The sequence below is a fragment of the Lycium barbarum genome, chromosome 10, assembly GCF_019175385.1.
Source record: "Lycium barbarum isolate Lr01 chromosome 10, ASM1917538v2, whole genome shotgun sequence".
Lineage (NCBI taxonomy): Eukaryota > Viridiplantae > Streptophyta > Magnoliopsida > Solanales > Solanaceae > Lycium > Lycium barbarum.
In genome coordinates this window covers 110292041-110310287 of record NC_083346.1, presented here as the reverse complement: position 1 = coordinate 110310287, position 18247 = coordinate 110292041, and the positions used below count along the sequence as shown (strand labels likewise).

Genomic DNA, 18247 nt, shown 5'->3' with positions numbered 1-18247 from the left:
TAAATGTACAATTTACAAAAGATATTACCAAAAAGAAGACTTTTCCTATAATCTTTTCACGTAGAATTACACCAAACAACACTGCCCAAAGCTGAAAAAGGGAAAAAAAATCATTTTTCTTCAATCTTTCCGTCGAGTCAATTTTGGTTTTTGCTAATTTCTTTCACCATTTTTAGATCTGTTTTAATTCAATTTTATCAATTACTACAATCATATACGTACATTTGTGTTTGTGTTTATGCTCAAAATTATCGCTTGACACGTATCCGTCTGTTAAAATTAAAGGTAAATTTGCGCCAAAGTATAATGTGAGGGATATATTTGAAATGAAAGTATAACAGTCAGAAAATATTTGGACCGAAATTCAAACAAGGAGTATATTTTACGGATATTTTCAAAAATATACAGCTTTTGAAAATATTTACGCCACGTAGCCCAATATGCAATATTATACAACATTATACATGGGGGAAAAGCATTATATACACCATAATGTATCAACCTTGTATAAAGTGTATAATAATGTATTAAAGATGTTTACACACAAATATGGTCTAAATCGAGTGTTCATACAAAAAGTATGGGCATGGTACAGTATGATACGGTATTTGAAACTTGGATACGGTAATTTCAATTTTTGATGTCTAAAAGTACTCTATCATTACCATACCAAATTAATTCGGTATGATTCGGTGTTTTTTAGTTCGGTTTTGGTATTTTGCGGTACAGTAATTCGGTTACCATAGTTTGTTCGACTTCAACTTACATATACTCATATCGTAGAGAATTATGACTTCGCCTATTCGCGATTCACGAAATGTTTTAATTATATCATGCTAATACCTCACACATGAAAAATTATTCAAAAGAAAATACAAGTAATCCTCTTCGTAAATCAGTTGCACAAAAAAAACATTTCAATCAAGAAAGAGTAGTCAAAATTTCAACGTCTAAATAATTAGTGTTGTACTAATACTAGTTTATATATTTGTTAGTATTATAATACTAATATATATGACTTGTATACGTAACAATATACTTCGATATATCGATTTATTTTATAAATATCAAATACCATATAAAATATCAAATTTTTAAAAAATGCATACTAAATATCGCACTAAATACCAAATACCGAAATCACCATATAAAAAAATTTGATTTCGATACGGTAATCGGATATTCTTGTCTAAATGTACAGTTTAAAAAAAGAAAAGAAGAAAAAGGATATTCTTGTCTAAATGTACAATTTTAAAAAAGAAATATCACGAAAAGACGGCTTTTCCTTAATCTTTTCCCAAATTACAGCAAACAAAGACCGCCCAAAGCAAAAAAATAAAAAAACCTCTCTTCAATCTTCCCTCTCAAGTCAATTTTCATTTTCGTCAAAAAAAAATTCACATCTTTTAGATCTGTTTTACTTCAATTTTATCAGTTACTACTCTGTGTGTGTGTGTTTATGCGCAAAATTATTTAAATTGATGTTAAGGAAAGATCAATTGAGTAATTTGATTTCAAATTGGGAAATTGAGTGTCTTTAACCGGGTCAGGTTTAATTTGTTGGTTTTTTAGGGTTTTTGAAATTGAATTACTGTTATGACGACTGCCGAAGCGTTAAATGTGATTCCAGCTGCTGTTTTGCGTAATTTATCGGATAAGTTGTATGAGAAGCGTAAAAATGCTGCATTGGAGGTTTGTTTTTCTAGGGTTTTGTTGAATTTGCGTTTTCTTAGTGCGCGTTTGGACATAAGAATTGTAAATTTGAAAAAAAAAAAGGAGTAGTATTTGTTTTCGAGTTGAAAATTGGACATGAATACAAATTGGAATTGTGAGTGATTTGGAGTGAAAATTGTGAAAACAGCTTTTTGAAGTTTTTTTCAGTTCCAGAATTCAAGTTGAAGTTGAATTATGGAATGTCGTAACAATTCTCTGTCCAAACAGTTTTCCGGAATAGTATTCCAGAAAAAAGTGAAAAATATCTATGGCCAAACGGGCACTAACTCGTTTTTTGTGATTTTGGTTTGCGTAATTTATCGGATAAGTTGTATGAGAAGCGTAAAATGCTGCTTTAGAGGTATTGTTTTTCTAGGGTTTTTCTGAATTTGTGTTTTCTTAGTGCGCGTTTGGACATAAGAATTGTGAAATTTGGGAAAAAAGAGTAGTATTTGTTTGTTTTCAAGTTGAAAATGGTATTTGAAAATTTGGAGTTGTGTTTGGAAATGAATACGAATCGGAGTTGTTTTTTCTAGGGTTTTACTGAATTTGCGTTTTCTTAAGTGCGTGTTTGGACATAAGAATTGTGAAGTTTGGAAAAAAGTAGTAGTATTTGTTTTCAAGTTGAAAATGGTATTTGAATATTGGAGTTGTGTTTGGATATGAATACAAACTGGAGTTGTTTTTCTAGGGTTTTTACTGAATTTTCGTTTTCTTAGTGCGCGTTTGGACATAAGAATTTTGAAATTTGGAAAAAAAAAGTAGTAGGAGTATTTGTTTTCAAGTTGAAAATGGTATTTGAAAATTTGGAGTTGTGTTTGGACATGAATACAAGTTGGAGTTGTTTTTGAGTTTTTGTGAGTGATTTGGAGTGAAAAAAGTGAAAACAACTTTTTGGTGTTTTTCAAATTCCGGAAAATTCCGATATTCAACTTCAAGTTGAATTCCGGAATTTTATGGCCAAACACGATTTACGGAATTCAACTGCCGGAAAAAGTAAAAAAATATTTATGGCCAAACAGCCACTTAGTTTTCGTCCTTGTTTTTGTGATTTTGGTTTGTTCATTTTCCAAAACCGAGGGTTTTTCCCCTTGTTTTTTGGGGAACTTATATACACTACCTATACATTGTACATATTTTGTAAACTAGATGGCCGAATGTTATTTAGCTGTAATTTTCCTCTGTTTTTTTTGGATTTGGGGTTTTGGCTGATATATTGGTGGTTATTGATTTTGTGTAGTTGGAAGGGATTGTTAAGCATTTGACATCTATGGGTGATCATGATAAGATCAATGCTGTTATCAGTTTGTTGTCCCACGAGTATACTTACTCACCTCAGGCTCATAACCGGAAAGTGAGTTTGAATTTTACTCTTTATATGTGTTATGTTTGGTAGTATGACGGAAAATGCTACTCCCTCCATCCCAATTTATGTGGCATCTTTCGCTTTCCGAGAGCCAATTTGACTAATATTTGAAGTTAAAATTGGATCAGATTAACTTTATGTTTAAAAGTTAAAATTTAGATATTCAAGAATTGTACGAATAAGTACTATAAGTGCAATTTTTCTCATGTCAATGATATGATTAAAAATATACATTATAAAATGTTGGTCAAAGTTTACATAGCTTGAATCTCGAAAATGTTTAATGCAACATAAAGTGGGACATAGGGAATATCCTAAATTCCTAAATCATTTTCCAGGTGTGGTAACTTTTTATTGCTGAAAATGTTTTCTCCATGAAAAATAAAGTGATGAAATGGCTTTTTCTTTGCAAATATCACAATTCTTACTTATATGACTTGATCAACGACATTTTTGTCGACCTTTGGTCATACAGAATATCACCAAACACTATTCCATACTCTATTAACACCATATATGATTATCATTTGGTACCTATTTTATACCCAACCTAACAATGGAATTTTTTTTCCCCCAGAAAAACATTCCCCTCTAAAATGAACACACCCCGGACTATATTTTCTTTGTAATATGAATATGGTTATTTGCCTTTTGTGTTCAATTTTGTTCAGGGAGGATTGATAGGTCTGGCTGCAGTAACGGTTGGTTTGACTACAGAAGCAGCGCAACACCTTGAGGTAGGGCATTTACCTCGTGATCAACTTTGTTTCCTACAAGTTCTCAATTTTGTGGAAATGTGCTAAAAAAATTTGGTTTAGCAATGAGAAAGGGGGAGGTTATGTAAGTTACTCGGACTCTTCGAAAGTGTTGCCGCACCCGTGTCGGATCCTCCAAAATACACTACTTTTGAAGGATCCGACACGCACCCAATGACATTTTAGGCGAGTCCGAGTAACTTAGGTTATGCCCCTGGGCTTTGGTCTAGTGGTAAGAGCACAGCGCCACATATGCCTATTGAGAAGCCCTCTTTACTCTTGCATTTTCCTTCATATGAAAGACAAATTAATGCCCTCTACCTAAATATTAGGTGCTAAGTTCAACTACCTTATGCTTGGTTGAAAGTTGATTTTGAAATGTATTCAGCCTCTATAGGGATGGGTATACTTCCAGGTATATACTTTGGTTAGAAGTATTTCAAGCATAAGTTGTTGGAATTCTTGAAAGAAGAGCTTACCGTGGTCCACTACTATTGCGGAACACTGATAACATTGTGGTTACTATTATTAAAAAAACAAAGAAGAGAAGAAGACGTTTTAAAGGTTCAACTTTTGAAGTTTAGCTTCAATTGAATTTCCTTGATTGTAAGTTGAAGTACAGAGTTGCTTTGGGAGAATGATTAGATGTGCGGTAGTGTGTGGATTACTCAGTTTGTCAATACGGGTAATTGACTGGATATCAGTGTTTGCATTATCGTAGACTTGCTCCTCGAAGAAAAAGCAATGTGCGTAAAGATATAGGTTTGTCCACTATCTGATTAGTCATCTCTTTCTTTCGCAGGGGTAATCCTTTTTATTCGTTTTGAACAAAAGGGGAGGTTCCACTGTTCTTTTCATTCTCCACCGTTTATAAATTATGTTCCTATAAAAAATCCTGTTTATTTGTTTAGTTCTAGAAATCTTCATCTTTTTAAAATTGTAGTACATATATTCTGTGAATAGAGGACTAAGTTTTTGTGCCTACTGTTGTTCTTACACTACTTCAGTGCCTGAATTGAAAAGATTTTAGGTTCAGGTCCTTTAAAGATAATAATAAAACTCCAGCCCTGTTCCCGAAAAAATGAAGAGACGACAAACTTGTAAAAGTGTATCCATTTTACTTTTGGGTTTTACACTTACAAGTTACTTTTTGTTTCTATATATTCTTCCTTGACATCATATGTAGCTTTTACCTTTACTTATTCAGAGAACAAGTAGCTTTATATATGGTTGCCTTGAAAAGTTACTGATGTTCTTTCTGGGGCTGTTGTTATCTTGGGATGTTGATTGAGGATTGTGCTATTTCTTTTTCCCTTTATGCAACTTACCTCTCATCCGAATTTGATGTCCAGCAAATTGTACCACCAGTCTTACACTCTTTTTCGCACCAAGACAGCAGAGTTCGTTATTATGCCTGTGAAGCTTTGTATAACATAGCAAAGGTGAGAAAGATAAAGGAACCCGTACAACACATGTTCTTTCGAGTCTTGCTGTTTGGACTTCATTTTTGCTACTTTGCAGGTTGTAAGAGGAGATTTCATCGTATTCTTCAATCAGATCTTTGATGCTTTGTGTAAGCTTTCGGCGGATTCAGATGCCAACGTGCAAAGTGCTGCTCATCTTTTAGATAGACTTGTGAAGGTAATGCATCACTTCATTTGAAGGCATTGGTTAGAGAGGGAGAAGTATGCAAACATTTAGAAATTAAATGTGTTGTTTAGATGATAAAGAAGTCGAGTTTGATATACAACAAGAAGGCGGGGGATAGAAGGTTTTGCAGAGGAAAGGAGAATCTAAAGATTAGGCTTGAATATTTGTTTCATTGGGTAGTTCAAAATGGTGTAAATTTACTAATTTGAGGAAGAAAAGTTGGGTGTCCTTTTCTTTCATATCCTTTCCCCAATTCTTTTTACTTCCAGTACTTTATGGGAGAGTGGACTAAAATGACCTGGAGTGCCACCCTTCTGGCACAGTGTTTAGGAGTTGCTTTAATCAAAAGATATTCACAGTTTTGGTATTTTGACTGATCAATTTTGGGTGATAACATTGTGCTACAACTTTTGTTGGGATGCAGGATATTGTCACAGAGAGCGAGCAATTCAGGTGAATTTGTGTTGTTGGAAACCAGTATCTTCATAGAACCGAAGTTTAATTTATTCGTGTTGCTGAGGTATTATTTGACAGCATTGAATTGTACATTTTATTTCTTGTACAGCATTGAAGAATTTATTCCTTTGCTGAGAGAACGAATGAATGTCCTCAGTCCTCATGTCCGCCAATTTCTTGTTGGGTGGATCACAGTTTTAGACAGTGTTCCGGATATTGATATGCTCGGTTTTCTTCCTGATTTTCTTGATGGTGATTGCTTTTTTTTTTTTTTTAAAGTCAAACATTCTAGTTGTCTCAATGTTTCTAAATTTGTAAACTCCTATGGTCTCTCTTGCCTTGATGAAGTGCAGGATTATTTAATATGCTGAGTGATTCTAGCCATGAAATACGGCAACAGGCTGATTCTGCACTTTCAGAGTTTTTACAAGAGATTAAGAATTCTCCAGTAAGATCTCTGTCATGTGTGGTGTGTTAAATTTTTTAATGAGAGGCAGAGAGGCTGTTTCCGATAAGACCCTCGGCTCAAGAAAAGTGTAGCATACGATATACATTTAATGCCCCAAAAATCAAGCTAACTATCCACACAAACTGAATCTCTTATCTACATAAGAAAACATAAGAAACAAATTAAAAGAGGGCTTTTGATCCGTAACAATGGATATTTGACTCCTTCAAATAGTTTAATGTCAAGAACTAAATCTTAGCTCAAGATTTAGTTCAAAATGGTAGGAGCACCTTTTTATGGGACCAAATTATGTACAGAAACAGTGAAAACTTGAAGAGGTGTCATCAACGTCATTCCTTATTTGTCTAATTTCTGTCCTTCAATGCTTGCGAATCTTGTTTCTGTTTAATGCGTCATTAAATATATCAATCAAGAATGACCATTCAGATACAAGCAGATGAATTTGGTTAATATGGAATTACTTTTTGCAACTCTTTAATTCTCTCTATTTTAAGCATAACATGTGATGAAATAATATAGTTCTTGAAGGGAATAAATGTCTATCGGTACTACAAGGACATTTTTGTCTCTCAACATTTGGTTTGAGGCTTCCAACTTTTTAGAATAATATATATAGATTTTTGCTTGTCCTTTGTAAGTTCTCTAACTTGAAGAATGTCGCTCTTTAAGTCTGTAGATTATGGCCGCATGGCTGAAATACTAGTGCAAAGGGCAGGCTCACAGGATGAATTTACTAGGTTGACTTCTATCACTTGGGTGAGTACGTTGATATGTATGTTGCTCGTGTACCATGTTGTCCTGCTTTCTGTTGACTGATATTGTGTCTCTTGGCTGCGATTTCTTCTGGTGTAAATAATAGGCTAGTGCTTTTAACTAGTCATATCTGTTTGAAAGAATTATTTTGTGCCGTGCAGATAAATGAATTTGTGAAACTTGGTGGAGATCAACTTGTCCCTTATTATGCTGACATTCTGGGAGCAATATTGCCTTGTATATCTGATAAAGAAGAAAAAATAAGAGTTGTAAGTGGAAATGGTCCCTTTTTTTAATTATATTTGTCTTTCTTTTCCTTCTTGTGCTACCTTTCTTCATTGTTCTTGCTTCTTTCTTTTCCTTCTTTGTCCGTCTCTCTCACTTTTCTATTCATATGCGCTTCGCCCTTTTAGGTTTCTCGTGAAACAAATGACGAACTTCGTGCAATTGAGGCTGACCCAGCTGAGGGATTTGATGTAGGAGCAATCCTCTCTGTTGCTAGGAGGTATGAAGCTACTTATTGAAGGATATTTGGATTTTGAATATTTAAAGAAGTTGAACTGTCTTGATAGTACAGTAAGGTCCTATCTCGTCTTGATTCTTTAACAGTCTTGGGACTTTTAGAGAAGTGGTCAATAGACAATCAATTAAAGAACTGATTAGTTTCATTAAGTAATAGTAGTGGGTTTTTTGTTGAAAAGTGGTTTTTATATAGTAGCCAAATACTTCTGACTCTAGAACTACAGCCTCAATGCTTAAAATTTTTATGTTCTTTATTAAGAAATGGACCTTAGGCCTAATTTATTCCCAAATATTGATTGCCCAATATCATATAAGAAGACAACCACCTTTTCCCTTGAGCAATGTGGGACTTGACACTCCCCCAGACGCCCAGGACTGGACAGCTGGAGAATGGCTAACTTAACATGGGAGCTCTACATTGTGAAACACATCAACAAGGATAGATTGATCCGGATCAGATACCATATTAAGAAACGGACCATGGACCTATCTCAATCCCAAAAGCTAGCTCATGAGGGGGGATTGCCAATATCATATAAGGAGACCATAACTCGTTCAGGAGTTGACGGTCTCTGTTGGGCCTATAAATTCCATAAGCTGATCTAAGTTATTTACTATATCCCTCTTACACCAAAAGTACAAATTTTGAGGACATCTATTCTTTAAAAGAGCTAACACCTTTGGTTCTCAAAGCATCTCTTATTCCCTTCCAACCAAATAGTCCAAAAGATGCAAAGAGGTATAGTCTTCCAGATTTTCTTCGGATCTTTCCTGTCTTTCTGATATTGCCAGCATTATCTGTTAATCTCTTGTTTCTTTTTATTTTTATTGCCTGTTGTTTGATCTTCATGAGGCGACCATTGCAAATCTAGGACCAGAAAATGTGTGAGAGTTATGTTTCAAAAGCAATTCCTTTGACTGGAAAGTAGAGAGTCTTATAGTTACAAGAGTTTGAACAGCTGTACTACATCACCGTTGAGAAAGACTCACTGACTCTGGACTGCACATAGAAGTGGCAGATTCTCAGCGAACTCCTGCTATAGGAACCTAGACTCCGGAGCCTCCAACTTCCAACAATGCCTTGGAAAATGATTTAAGGAACTAAATCTCCGCAGAAGGGAGCTCATCTTTTGGAGTTAGCTCATGATGTATGTCCCACACAAATTTGCAAAAAGCAAATGCGGTGCAGCAGATGTTTTTGTGTGGAAAAAAAATTGAGAGCAGCGAGCACTTATTTTTGCTTTGTACTGTTGCTGGATAATTGTGGAACCTGCTTTTGAATAAATTTGGGGTGAGAGGGGTGATGCCAAATACTATGAAGGAACTCTTGTGCTGCTGGATGGGATACATGTGTAGGAATGAACCAAGGAAATTATGGAGAAAAACCCCAGCTTGTGTGTGTTGGGTGATATGGAAGGAGAGGTACTCGAGGGAATATACAGTTTTACAATGTTTTGAAATGTCGTTGCCTAGATCTGTTAGTGCTCTGGTCTACTTTTCACAATGCAGACGGCGAAAACGGTATAATTGATTTGTTCTATAGAAGAGTGAACAACAATAACATACCCATCTGGGGAGGGTGGGGTGTTCGCAGACCTTGGCGTTCTGCCTGGGCGTTCGCAGACCTTACTCCTAACTTGTGTGGGGTAGATAGGCTGTTTCCGATAGACCCTCGACTCAAGAAAAGCATTTAAAAAAAAATAGGTTTGACAAATGCAAAAGTAAAAGGTATGGTGAAAATACTGGAGAAAAGAAAAGTACTACCCTTTTCTATTGTCCAGAGTGTCTTAGTGCTTGGCTATTAATAAAAAAATTTACATATAGAAAAAGCTTATTTTCACCATATAACTAATTTAATAAAACAAATGCGATTGAATTATTTATGAAAACCAAAACATAACAGAGTTCGTGATAAGAATAGTTGTATCCAAGTGGCTATATGTTATATGTATTGCTTCTAGTTAACTTGTTGTCTCAATTTGTTTATCAGGCAGTTGTCTAGTGAATGGGAGGCAACACGTATTGAAGCATTACATTGGATGTGGACCCTGCTTAATGGACATCGGTCAGAGGTGAAGACCTAAATTTAATGACGTTCACCTTCTTTATTCTTTTGCACAATGAGAATACTCTCATGGATTTACTGAATCACATAGGAGTAGATATCCAAAAACTACACTGGTTTATCAGTGGGGATTCAATAGCGTTATCTATTAATGCTGCGTATGGAGCCAGAGTTGCTAAAAGTTCTAGCTCATGTGTTGTTGGTTTGCTTATTGAAGGACAAGGACATAAGGTTTTGAAAAGTTTTTTTTTTACAAGAGAGGTCATGATACATGTTTGAAACCTACAATTTGTGTATTGCATTTAGAAACTAGTTGAATCAGTGTAGCACGAGCAATGGGCTTTAAAAGGAGAGAAGTCTTGGTTCCTTTCTCTTTGTGGTTGTCTCTTCTCTCTGTCTCTGTCTCTCTCTCTCCCTCTTTCTCTCTGGCATGAGATAGAGAAGCTGGGAAATGTGGTGCAAGTTTCTGCAATAATCTTAGAGCCATATTATACTCCTGCAATATGGTTATTATTCTACAACTGCAAATTCACTTTAGGTTCTGCTGCATCATAGTTGCATTTGATGTTGTCATATTCTATTAAAATAAAGCTCATTAGTCATGCTACTATACTTGTATTTTCAGGTTCTTGCATAAATAATGGAATGTTATTATCATGACAATTTATTTGCATTTCAATTAGATGTATACGTTACAAACTGGATTCAACTTTCAGAAGTAGCATTATATATTTGGTATCTTGATAAGTTCATTGATAACACTCGCATTATGCAAGATATCTTATTATCAGTCAATCAATATATGTTCTCAACTCTTTTGTGGTTTCTAAACTTTGATCTAGTGAGTGAATGTTCATATTTCCAATTTTTTCGAAACAGGTCTTGGTTTTTCTGAATGATGTCTTTGACACTCTCTTAAGGGCGCTATCAGATCCCTCCGATGAGGTATCTCCTGTTGCTTTAATTCTTTTTCATTGAGTTTGTCATGGTGGTTTGTTTGCTAGGTCTAGTCATTGTTCTAGCTTCTAATCAACAAAACTATATCCCAGAATACTGCATCTTGATGGAGAACTGTTGATGTACAAGTGATAGTAGCCTATGCGTTTTTTCTGGTAGCATTACGGTTGTGTTTTCGGGGAATCTGCTGACTTCCAAAAGCTCACTTAGGTTTCTATCTATTAGGTTTTCCTCTTTCAACTTTAGACTTAAGACCTTCACACTTTTAGTACAGTACGATAAAAAAAATTATGGTTGACCCTTATTATGTTGTCAAAAAGAAACATTTATGCTTGACCCTCATTAATCTTTGTCTTGAAATGGAAATGAAAGTTAAAGATGATATAAGATAACGGGTAGCTGTTCCGATAAACAATGCCTCAGTCCAAATTTTGTTTGAGTTGCTAAAGTTATCTTTCTAGCTTCAAGTTTATCTCAAATGAGTCTAGACATCCACTATCAAGGTTGGTGATTTTAGAGGGTGCTTCCTGCTATTTTGTTTGTTCTGAGAGTCTTCTTTAAATTCTCTTCCAGGTAGTACTCTTGGTGCTTGAGGTACACGCATGCATAGCTGAAGATCCGCAACACTTCCGCCAGCTGGTTGTTTTCCTAGTTCACAGCTTTCAGCACGATCACTCACTCCTGGAGAAGTAAATGCTATATTCTTTTTTTGTTTCTTGGGGGGCAAATCTAATGGTTTGCTCTTGTTGTTTGGTTTATTGGAGATTCTTTTCTATGGATATCTTAGTTGTCCAAATCCCTTTCAGACGTGGAGCTTTGATAATTCGACGGCTATGTGTACTTCTAAATGCTGAAAGAGTTTACCGTGAACTGTCCACAATACTTGAAGGAGAATCAGATTTGGACTTTGCATCTGTGATGGTTCAGGTTTTACTTATTGCTTATTTATCAAGAGAATATCCCTGTTTCCAATATACAGAGTGAAGTGCCACGACACAAAGCTCACACTTTGTTTTATTTAATTAATTTAATATGATATCTCAGAACTGTCAAGTTCAGCTTTTAGATATTGTCATCTGGGGCTTATATTTAATGTATGTTGTTTAATGTTGTCAAGCTGAGTGAGCTGGTGTTTGTTTCAGGCTTTAAACTTGATTTTGCTTACTTCACCTGAGTTGTCTGACCTTCGGGATCATCTTAAACAATCACTGGTCAAAGATGCTGGGAGAGACTTGTTTCTTTCTTTGTACGCATCATGGTCCCATTCACCAATGGCGATGATAAGTCTCTGCCTATTAGCTCAGGTAAGCCTAACAGCCTGCAAGTTTTCGGGCAGTCCTCGTAGCTGCATCAAGCATTTGTTCCCTTTGTTTCGCAGTGAATATAATGAGCTTCCATCTGTGTTGCAGGCATATCAGCATGCAAGTTCTGTTATTCAGTCTTTGGTTGAAGAAGATATCAATGTGAAGTTCTTAGTGCAGCTTCATAAGTTGATCCACCTTCTGGAGACTCCAACCTTTGCTTACCTTAGGCTGCAGGTGTTTTGAATTTCTCCTTTTATTGATTGTGAAACATAGAACTTGGAATTCCTTTATCATTTATGGTTCTTTATGATCTAGAAAAACATATGCATTTTTGTAATTCCTTTTGCCCTGGAGTTGTCCTGGAAAAGGGAATCTAGCCAGAAAAACCTGAGCGTCTTATACCTTCTACTAATGTGTACCTAAGGGCTAGATACACGGATGCCCTCCTATCTTCCTTCTTTACTGGACCAATCGAAGACTGAAAAGACAAAGAGATTTCGCTTAGCCAATGCTTACTGATAGACTAGATGGAGAGCCTGGTGCAAGGTGGGAAGACTGAGTGAGAACTAGCCCTTTGAGGAGCTCTCTAAGCTGTCTAACTCTCTATTACCATAGGCAGAGGGAAACCAGGTTCAATAGCCAGATAGAGTAAGAAAACAAGAGCAACTCGAAATATCGTAAGATAAGAAAGATCGTAACGTAAGTAACAACGCGCAAAAGCACGCGGCGGAGATCCGCAAAAGGCTTCGGACTTGCCTTGGGACTTAGTTGGACCAAAGCGAGGTCTGGAGTCTCGAAAAATGACCTTACCAATAAAACATATATTATGAGAAATACTCGTGCGAGACTTTTTTTCTTTTCGTTCCTGATCCTTTTTGGCTTGCTTGCGATCTTTTATTTACTCTGTCTCATGCTGGATTTTCTTGAAGGATATATGCTTATCTTTTAAGCGGTCGATCGAAGGAAAAGGAAATACATATTCTTTTCTTTTTATAGAGTAGATCGTTCTAATTTTTTGGTCATGAAAGCTTTCTTCATATAGCTGATCCCAACTTACTTGGGATTGAAGTGTAGCGATTAGTTGTTTGTAAAAGCGTTCTTCTTTACATGTAGCCTGTTCTGTGGACTGCGCAAACATGACTTTTGAAAAAAATGCTGCTCCACTCTCCATTTTACGTACATGTTTAGAAGGGAAACCAGATTGGAATTGAGAAGCTCATTGCGTTAGTACCAAACTATCTCGTCAATCTACTTTACTGCACCAGTAATAGCAATCCTGTACGATATTCTGACATTTCTTTTAACAGACTTCAAATTGATGAGCAATCCTGTAGAAATAAAAATTGTGGTGGTTTTTTTTGTGGGGGGGTGGGGGGTGGGGGGGTGGGGGTGAGGTTGTTAATGTGTTGAAAGTTCCATTCCATTGGTTCTCATGATTTGTTCCATGGTTGGGCTTTTCATTGTGCCTTTGTCAGTTTCCGCTTTTCCATGTCTTTTTGGGGGGCTGCAAATTTATAATTGCTGGTTCTTGATACCCTAATACTGATTTCTTTTGGTAAAAAGACGTAAATTTTACCTACAAATTGTTGCTGCATCGCTGTTGGAAGTCCCCTTGCTTTAGTGGTTTGTTGGTGCTCAAATGAAACCTTGTTGTTAACTGCAAATATTAGGGGTGCGAAGATTAACTCTTTCTCTGATATCTGTTTTTGTGCTTGATTAACCGTTGATTTCTTCAACAACGTGGAAAAAAAGCAATTTATGTATTTATTTTCAAAAAGCATTTATTGTATTCCGCTTTACCTGTCTTGTGATTTGGTGGTGTTACGTCCAAGATTTAGTACACCATATACGATTATCGGGGATGTAATTTTAACTCCTAAATATGAATATCTGCTCAGTGGCAGTATGAATCTTGTAATGGTTTTTTAATATTTCTTTTATTCTCAATTTGATGTACAAGCAAATTTATTGGATTTTTCTCTTTTTTCATGAATAAGTTAACTTAGGAGTATCCTGTGTTATCAAAAGCGAAAAGCGCAAAAAAGCTCTAAGGTCAGCTGGGACTTTAAGCGCAAAGGCGCAAATAAAGCGTGAGCTTTACTGCAAAAAGGCGCAATGGTGCAAAGATACAAATATATATATGTTTAGTTCAAGACTAATAATAATAAGCATGAATAACAAATATATGGACAAAGAAATTATAAAAACATTACGATAAAGTGAAATATCAATTATCTAGTGTTACCTCTTCAAGAGAGGCTCATTGGCAAGGAAAAGTATGTCTTAGAGCCTTGATGATGACACTGAAGCGCACATAAAGCGAGACGAAGCGCTCTACATGTTTTGAGCCTCGCTTCAGGGCTTAAGCGTGCTTTAAGCGCGCCTTTGACAACACTGGGAGTATCTTAGTTGCTCTTTTTCTTGCAGCTTCTTGAACCTGGAAGATACATATGGTTGCTAAAAGCATTATATGGTCTGTTGATGCTGTTACCGCAGGTATGTTATTGATTATTTTCTCCATTGGTAACTTGAGTTGAAGGTTTTAGCTGTCAACCACATCTCATTTGTGATGCATGCCAGGAATAAGTTTGCAGTTGTGCATTTGATTGTGCAAGTTGAACTTCTGTTGAATCATATGTTTAAGAGTTAGTATGTCATGGCTATTATTTCCTGCTTATACTTGGAATAATCACTCATGAGTTGGGTTATTTATTTCAAAAAACAAAATTGTGGCTTTCGGGCCAGACTGGAAAACCTCGACTATTCTACCGAATACCTGCTACCTTCCATCAGCACAGGTATTGGGTAACTCCGCCCACTAAGGCTTAGACATATGGGAAGAAATCGCCTATTGTTATTTGCTCATGAGTTGGTTTTTATGTTAGTAATATGGTGAACTCTTTACAAGAGCTTATCCAACTGATTTTTCCTGATTATCGCTATGCACAACTTATAAGTATTAAGCTGCACATAAAAGTTCGCTGACGTAGATATTCTTTATCAATTGATATAGCAAAGTGCAGCTTTCAAGATTCTTCGTACTCGGTTGAAAACTGTTCCTTCATACTCCTTCAAGGAAGAGAAAGTTGCACGAACATCGTCTGGGATTCCATTTTTCAATGGAGGAGGTGGATTACAAGTTTTAGAGGATGGCAACCCAAATGAGAATTCGCATGATATGCATAATGGAATTAACTTTGCTTCTAGGCTGAAGCATTTTAAGCAAATTCAGCAGGAGCATCGTTCGCATTCAAAGTCAGAGACTCATTCACGTTTTAATTCTGCTTCATCAATGAAGGTTAGTGTGCTTAATAATGTCTTACTTATTTTGCTGATAATATTTTGGTTGCATATTACACTCTGATACCTGTTCAAAAGTTAACTAATATATCTGAGGGTAGAAATATTCTATATGTAAACGTAGTTAATTGTTTCCACCGTGATCCACTGCTTGTTTGTCTGTCTGGGTTGAGTATGGAGAAAAATAGTTCTTAGACTTTTGGGTTATGCTTTAAATGTGCCAATGACAAATGATGGATATATTTGGTGTGGGCTGGATTCGCCATAAATAAGTGCTTTGTAATGAGGGTTGTATGTGTTTCGTTGTTGTGAAGTTCCATATCTCTGTTATGTGTATCTTTTTTATATTGGAGAAATTCCCGGTGGGGCTTCTATCCCAACTCCAGTTGGCGCACAAGCTCAGAACTCCAGGTAGTATAGGCCTGCCTTTCTACCCTTCTCCCAACTTAAATACTAGACTTTAAGTTTGAGTCCATGATGTGCCATAACTCTCACATCACATGCTTGTGATTCTTACCACTGAACCAAAGCCTTGGCACCCGTATACTTTATTATGTTGAATAGACCTGTCTTTCTTTTCTAAATTTTGCTCTTTGAGTGCGTTGGAATCTTAGCTTGAAGCTATCTTAATTCAGGAGTTATGAAGACCAGAAGAATCAAAAACAATCTGCTGCAGCAACAGACTTGAACAGGCCTTCTTCAATACAGTTGCAACTTTGATTGTTTTCCCGTGATCCTAATCGAGGTTTCTTGTACAGCAATCTTGATTTGCTTTCTTTTTATTTTTTGAAAGCGTAGTCAAGCTTCGCTAAGTTGTAAATTGTATATCTTAGTAGTTTGTTTTGTCAAATTCATTGAGTTGGAAAAAGGGGGGAAGGGGTATAACTTTTTGCTTGGATATTCCCAAGCAATATGTTTTTTTTTTAAAAAAAATTCTTTGAAAGATTTTGAAGGTAAAATTAGTGCATGTGGTTATGTTATTATTTTGTTGAAGGGGGCCCTTGGAGCACCAATAAAATTGTCTCCGTGTGACCTATAGGTCACGGGTTCGAGCTGTGAAACTAGCCACTGATGCTTGCGTCAAGGTACGTCACACCTTTTTGGGGTGGGACTCTTCCCCAGACGTTGCGTGAATGGGGAATGTTGTGTGCACCGAGGTGCCCTTTTTACCATATGAACAAACAGGGAGATGCGTAGGATATGAAACTTCCTTTTATTCACAAGTCTTTCTATTACAAAGATTCAATTGGTGTATTATGCATCACTCTAGTGAATGATGTATCCTTCATCCCATTCGTGTTACTTGGATTTGAATAATTCTCAAAGCTTGAGTTTTGTGATATTTCCCATGTTTTCTTTGAAACAGTACTCATCTAATAAATTGCATGTACAGGTTGATCCTAAAGAGTATCTTATTTGTATCTATTAGGAATACTTTTCTTGCCAGGAAATAATTTTTTTGTATTTTTATCTGCAAAACGAAATTTTGAAACAAGAGGAATATATGTCAAGATTAAAGGCAGAAAGATATTTGGTTAAAGAAAGTTACAAGAATACTAAGGAAAAAAAATGAAGGAATAGAAGTCTAATACAACAGTTGGATCTATTAAACTTTTTGATTAATGGTATACCTTATTACTTATGACAAACAATAGACTTTTAATTCATCGTATAATAACTTAAAATCTGTTAAACAATAGGTTGTGTTCCTTGTCCGTTCTAGCAGTAGTAGGCAATAGGAATCTTGGAAGCTCAGATACATTTAATAGAATTTGTTTTATTCCAACTTGCATTTGTAAAGAATGCTATTTACAACTATCTCATGATCAGATAGTGATTTTCTTAAAAGTTCAAGAAATTAGAAGCTAAGTGGAATTTAATATAAAGGAACACCGAGTATAGCTTATCAAATCAATTGAAAATTAGTTAAATCAGAGTTTAAGAGCTAGGTGACTAAAATTTAATCGAAGAAAATTCTGTCTGCATATCGAATTATAGGGGATGTCAGTAACATTAAAACCCAGAGAATAGATCCTTTAAATTATTATAGTATTAGATAGAATGCATGTAACTAGTTTCGCTTATAACTTAATGATAAATGTTGGGGCATGAATTGGCTGCTCTCTGAGGTTGTGTTCAGATGAAAGAAAAGCTTATTAAAATTTCGATCAAGACGAGTTATTTGGAATGAGAACTGGCTTATAATCGATATGCAAATATTTTTATTTTAAAAGAAATGATTTTTACAATATGTGCAAGATGTTCATCATTTTAACTAGTGGTAGAAAAAATGAAAGTCCTTTTACATAATTCTTAAGTTGGAAGACTGTTAAGAAGCCATCAGTTTGGAGCGCGAGGCTAGAAAAATATGAGGTTTAAAGCTTGCTGCACAAGAGATAAGAAAATAAAATGCTCAGTAAAGGAAATCTAACCACTGTTATGAATATGGACGAGAGATGCATTTTTCTCGTTACTGTTCCAAGGTTAGGTAACACAAGTTAGAGTGGGAGACTCTCTTTAAACCAGAGGCGAATTTACTATGTAAATTATAGTGCATGTGAACCCACGATCTCCCCACAAATTAGGTATTTTACGTACATATTTTTTAGAATTGATATAGTATTATCTGCTGATACTCATGCTCCAAAAAGGTTGGGTGCACTTGGTTGAATATTGAGTTATTCACCTAGAGGATTATGGATTAATTCTCACTTAATACTTTTTTTCTTCTTCTTTTATTTATTAGTGCATCATGTTTTAGAAATTTTAGATCCGCTTTGCTTCAAAGTGGTATGATGTTTAGTGAGACTATACCTTGTCGCTGATTGCTTAGACTAGTTGCTCCTTCCAAATGGTGATCACGAGGTACCATAAAATGTACAAACAAACTGGTAAATTACTCCTTCCAAATGGCAGTCATGAGGAATCATAAAATGT

General features: G+C 35.6%; 1 protein-coding gene across 1 annotated transcript; it reads left to right on the top strand.

Moving 5' to 3' along the window:
* Nucleotides 1-1281: 1281 nt before the first annotated feature.
* LOC132616124 (protein VAC14 homolog) lies at nucleotides 1282-16711 on the top strand. The gene is made up of 20 exons (XM_060330720.1): nucleotides 1282-1692; nucleotides 2954-3067; nucleotides 3751-3816; nucleotides 5187-5276; nucleotides 5356-5475; nucleotides 5909-5937; nucleotides 6050-6192; nucleotides 6294-6388; nucleotides 7079-7165; nucleotides 7324-7431; nucleotides 7576-7667; nucleotides 9675-9756; nucleotides 10629-10694; nucleotides 11280-11395; nucleotides 11513-11633; nucleotides 11849-12010; nucleotides 12116-12244; nucleotides 14438-14506; nucleotides 15024-15308; nucleotides 15946-16711. The coding sequence occupies exons 1-20, from the start codon at nucleotides 1597-1599 to the stop codon at nucleotides 15952-15954; spliced, it is 2079 nt and encodes a 692-aa protein (XP_060186703.1). The 5' UTR covers nucleotides 1282-1596; the 3' UTR covers nucleotides 15955-16711.
* Nucleotides 16712-18247: the final 1536 nt, after the last annotated feature.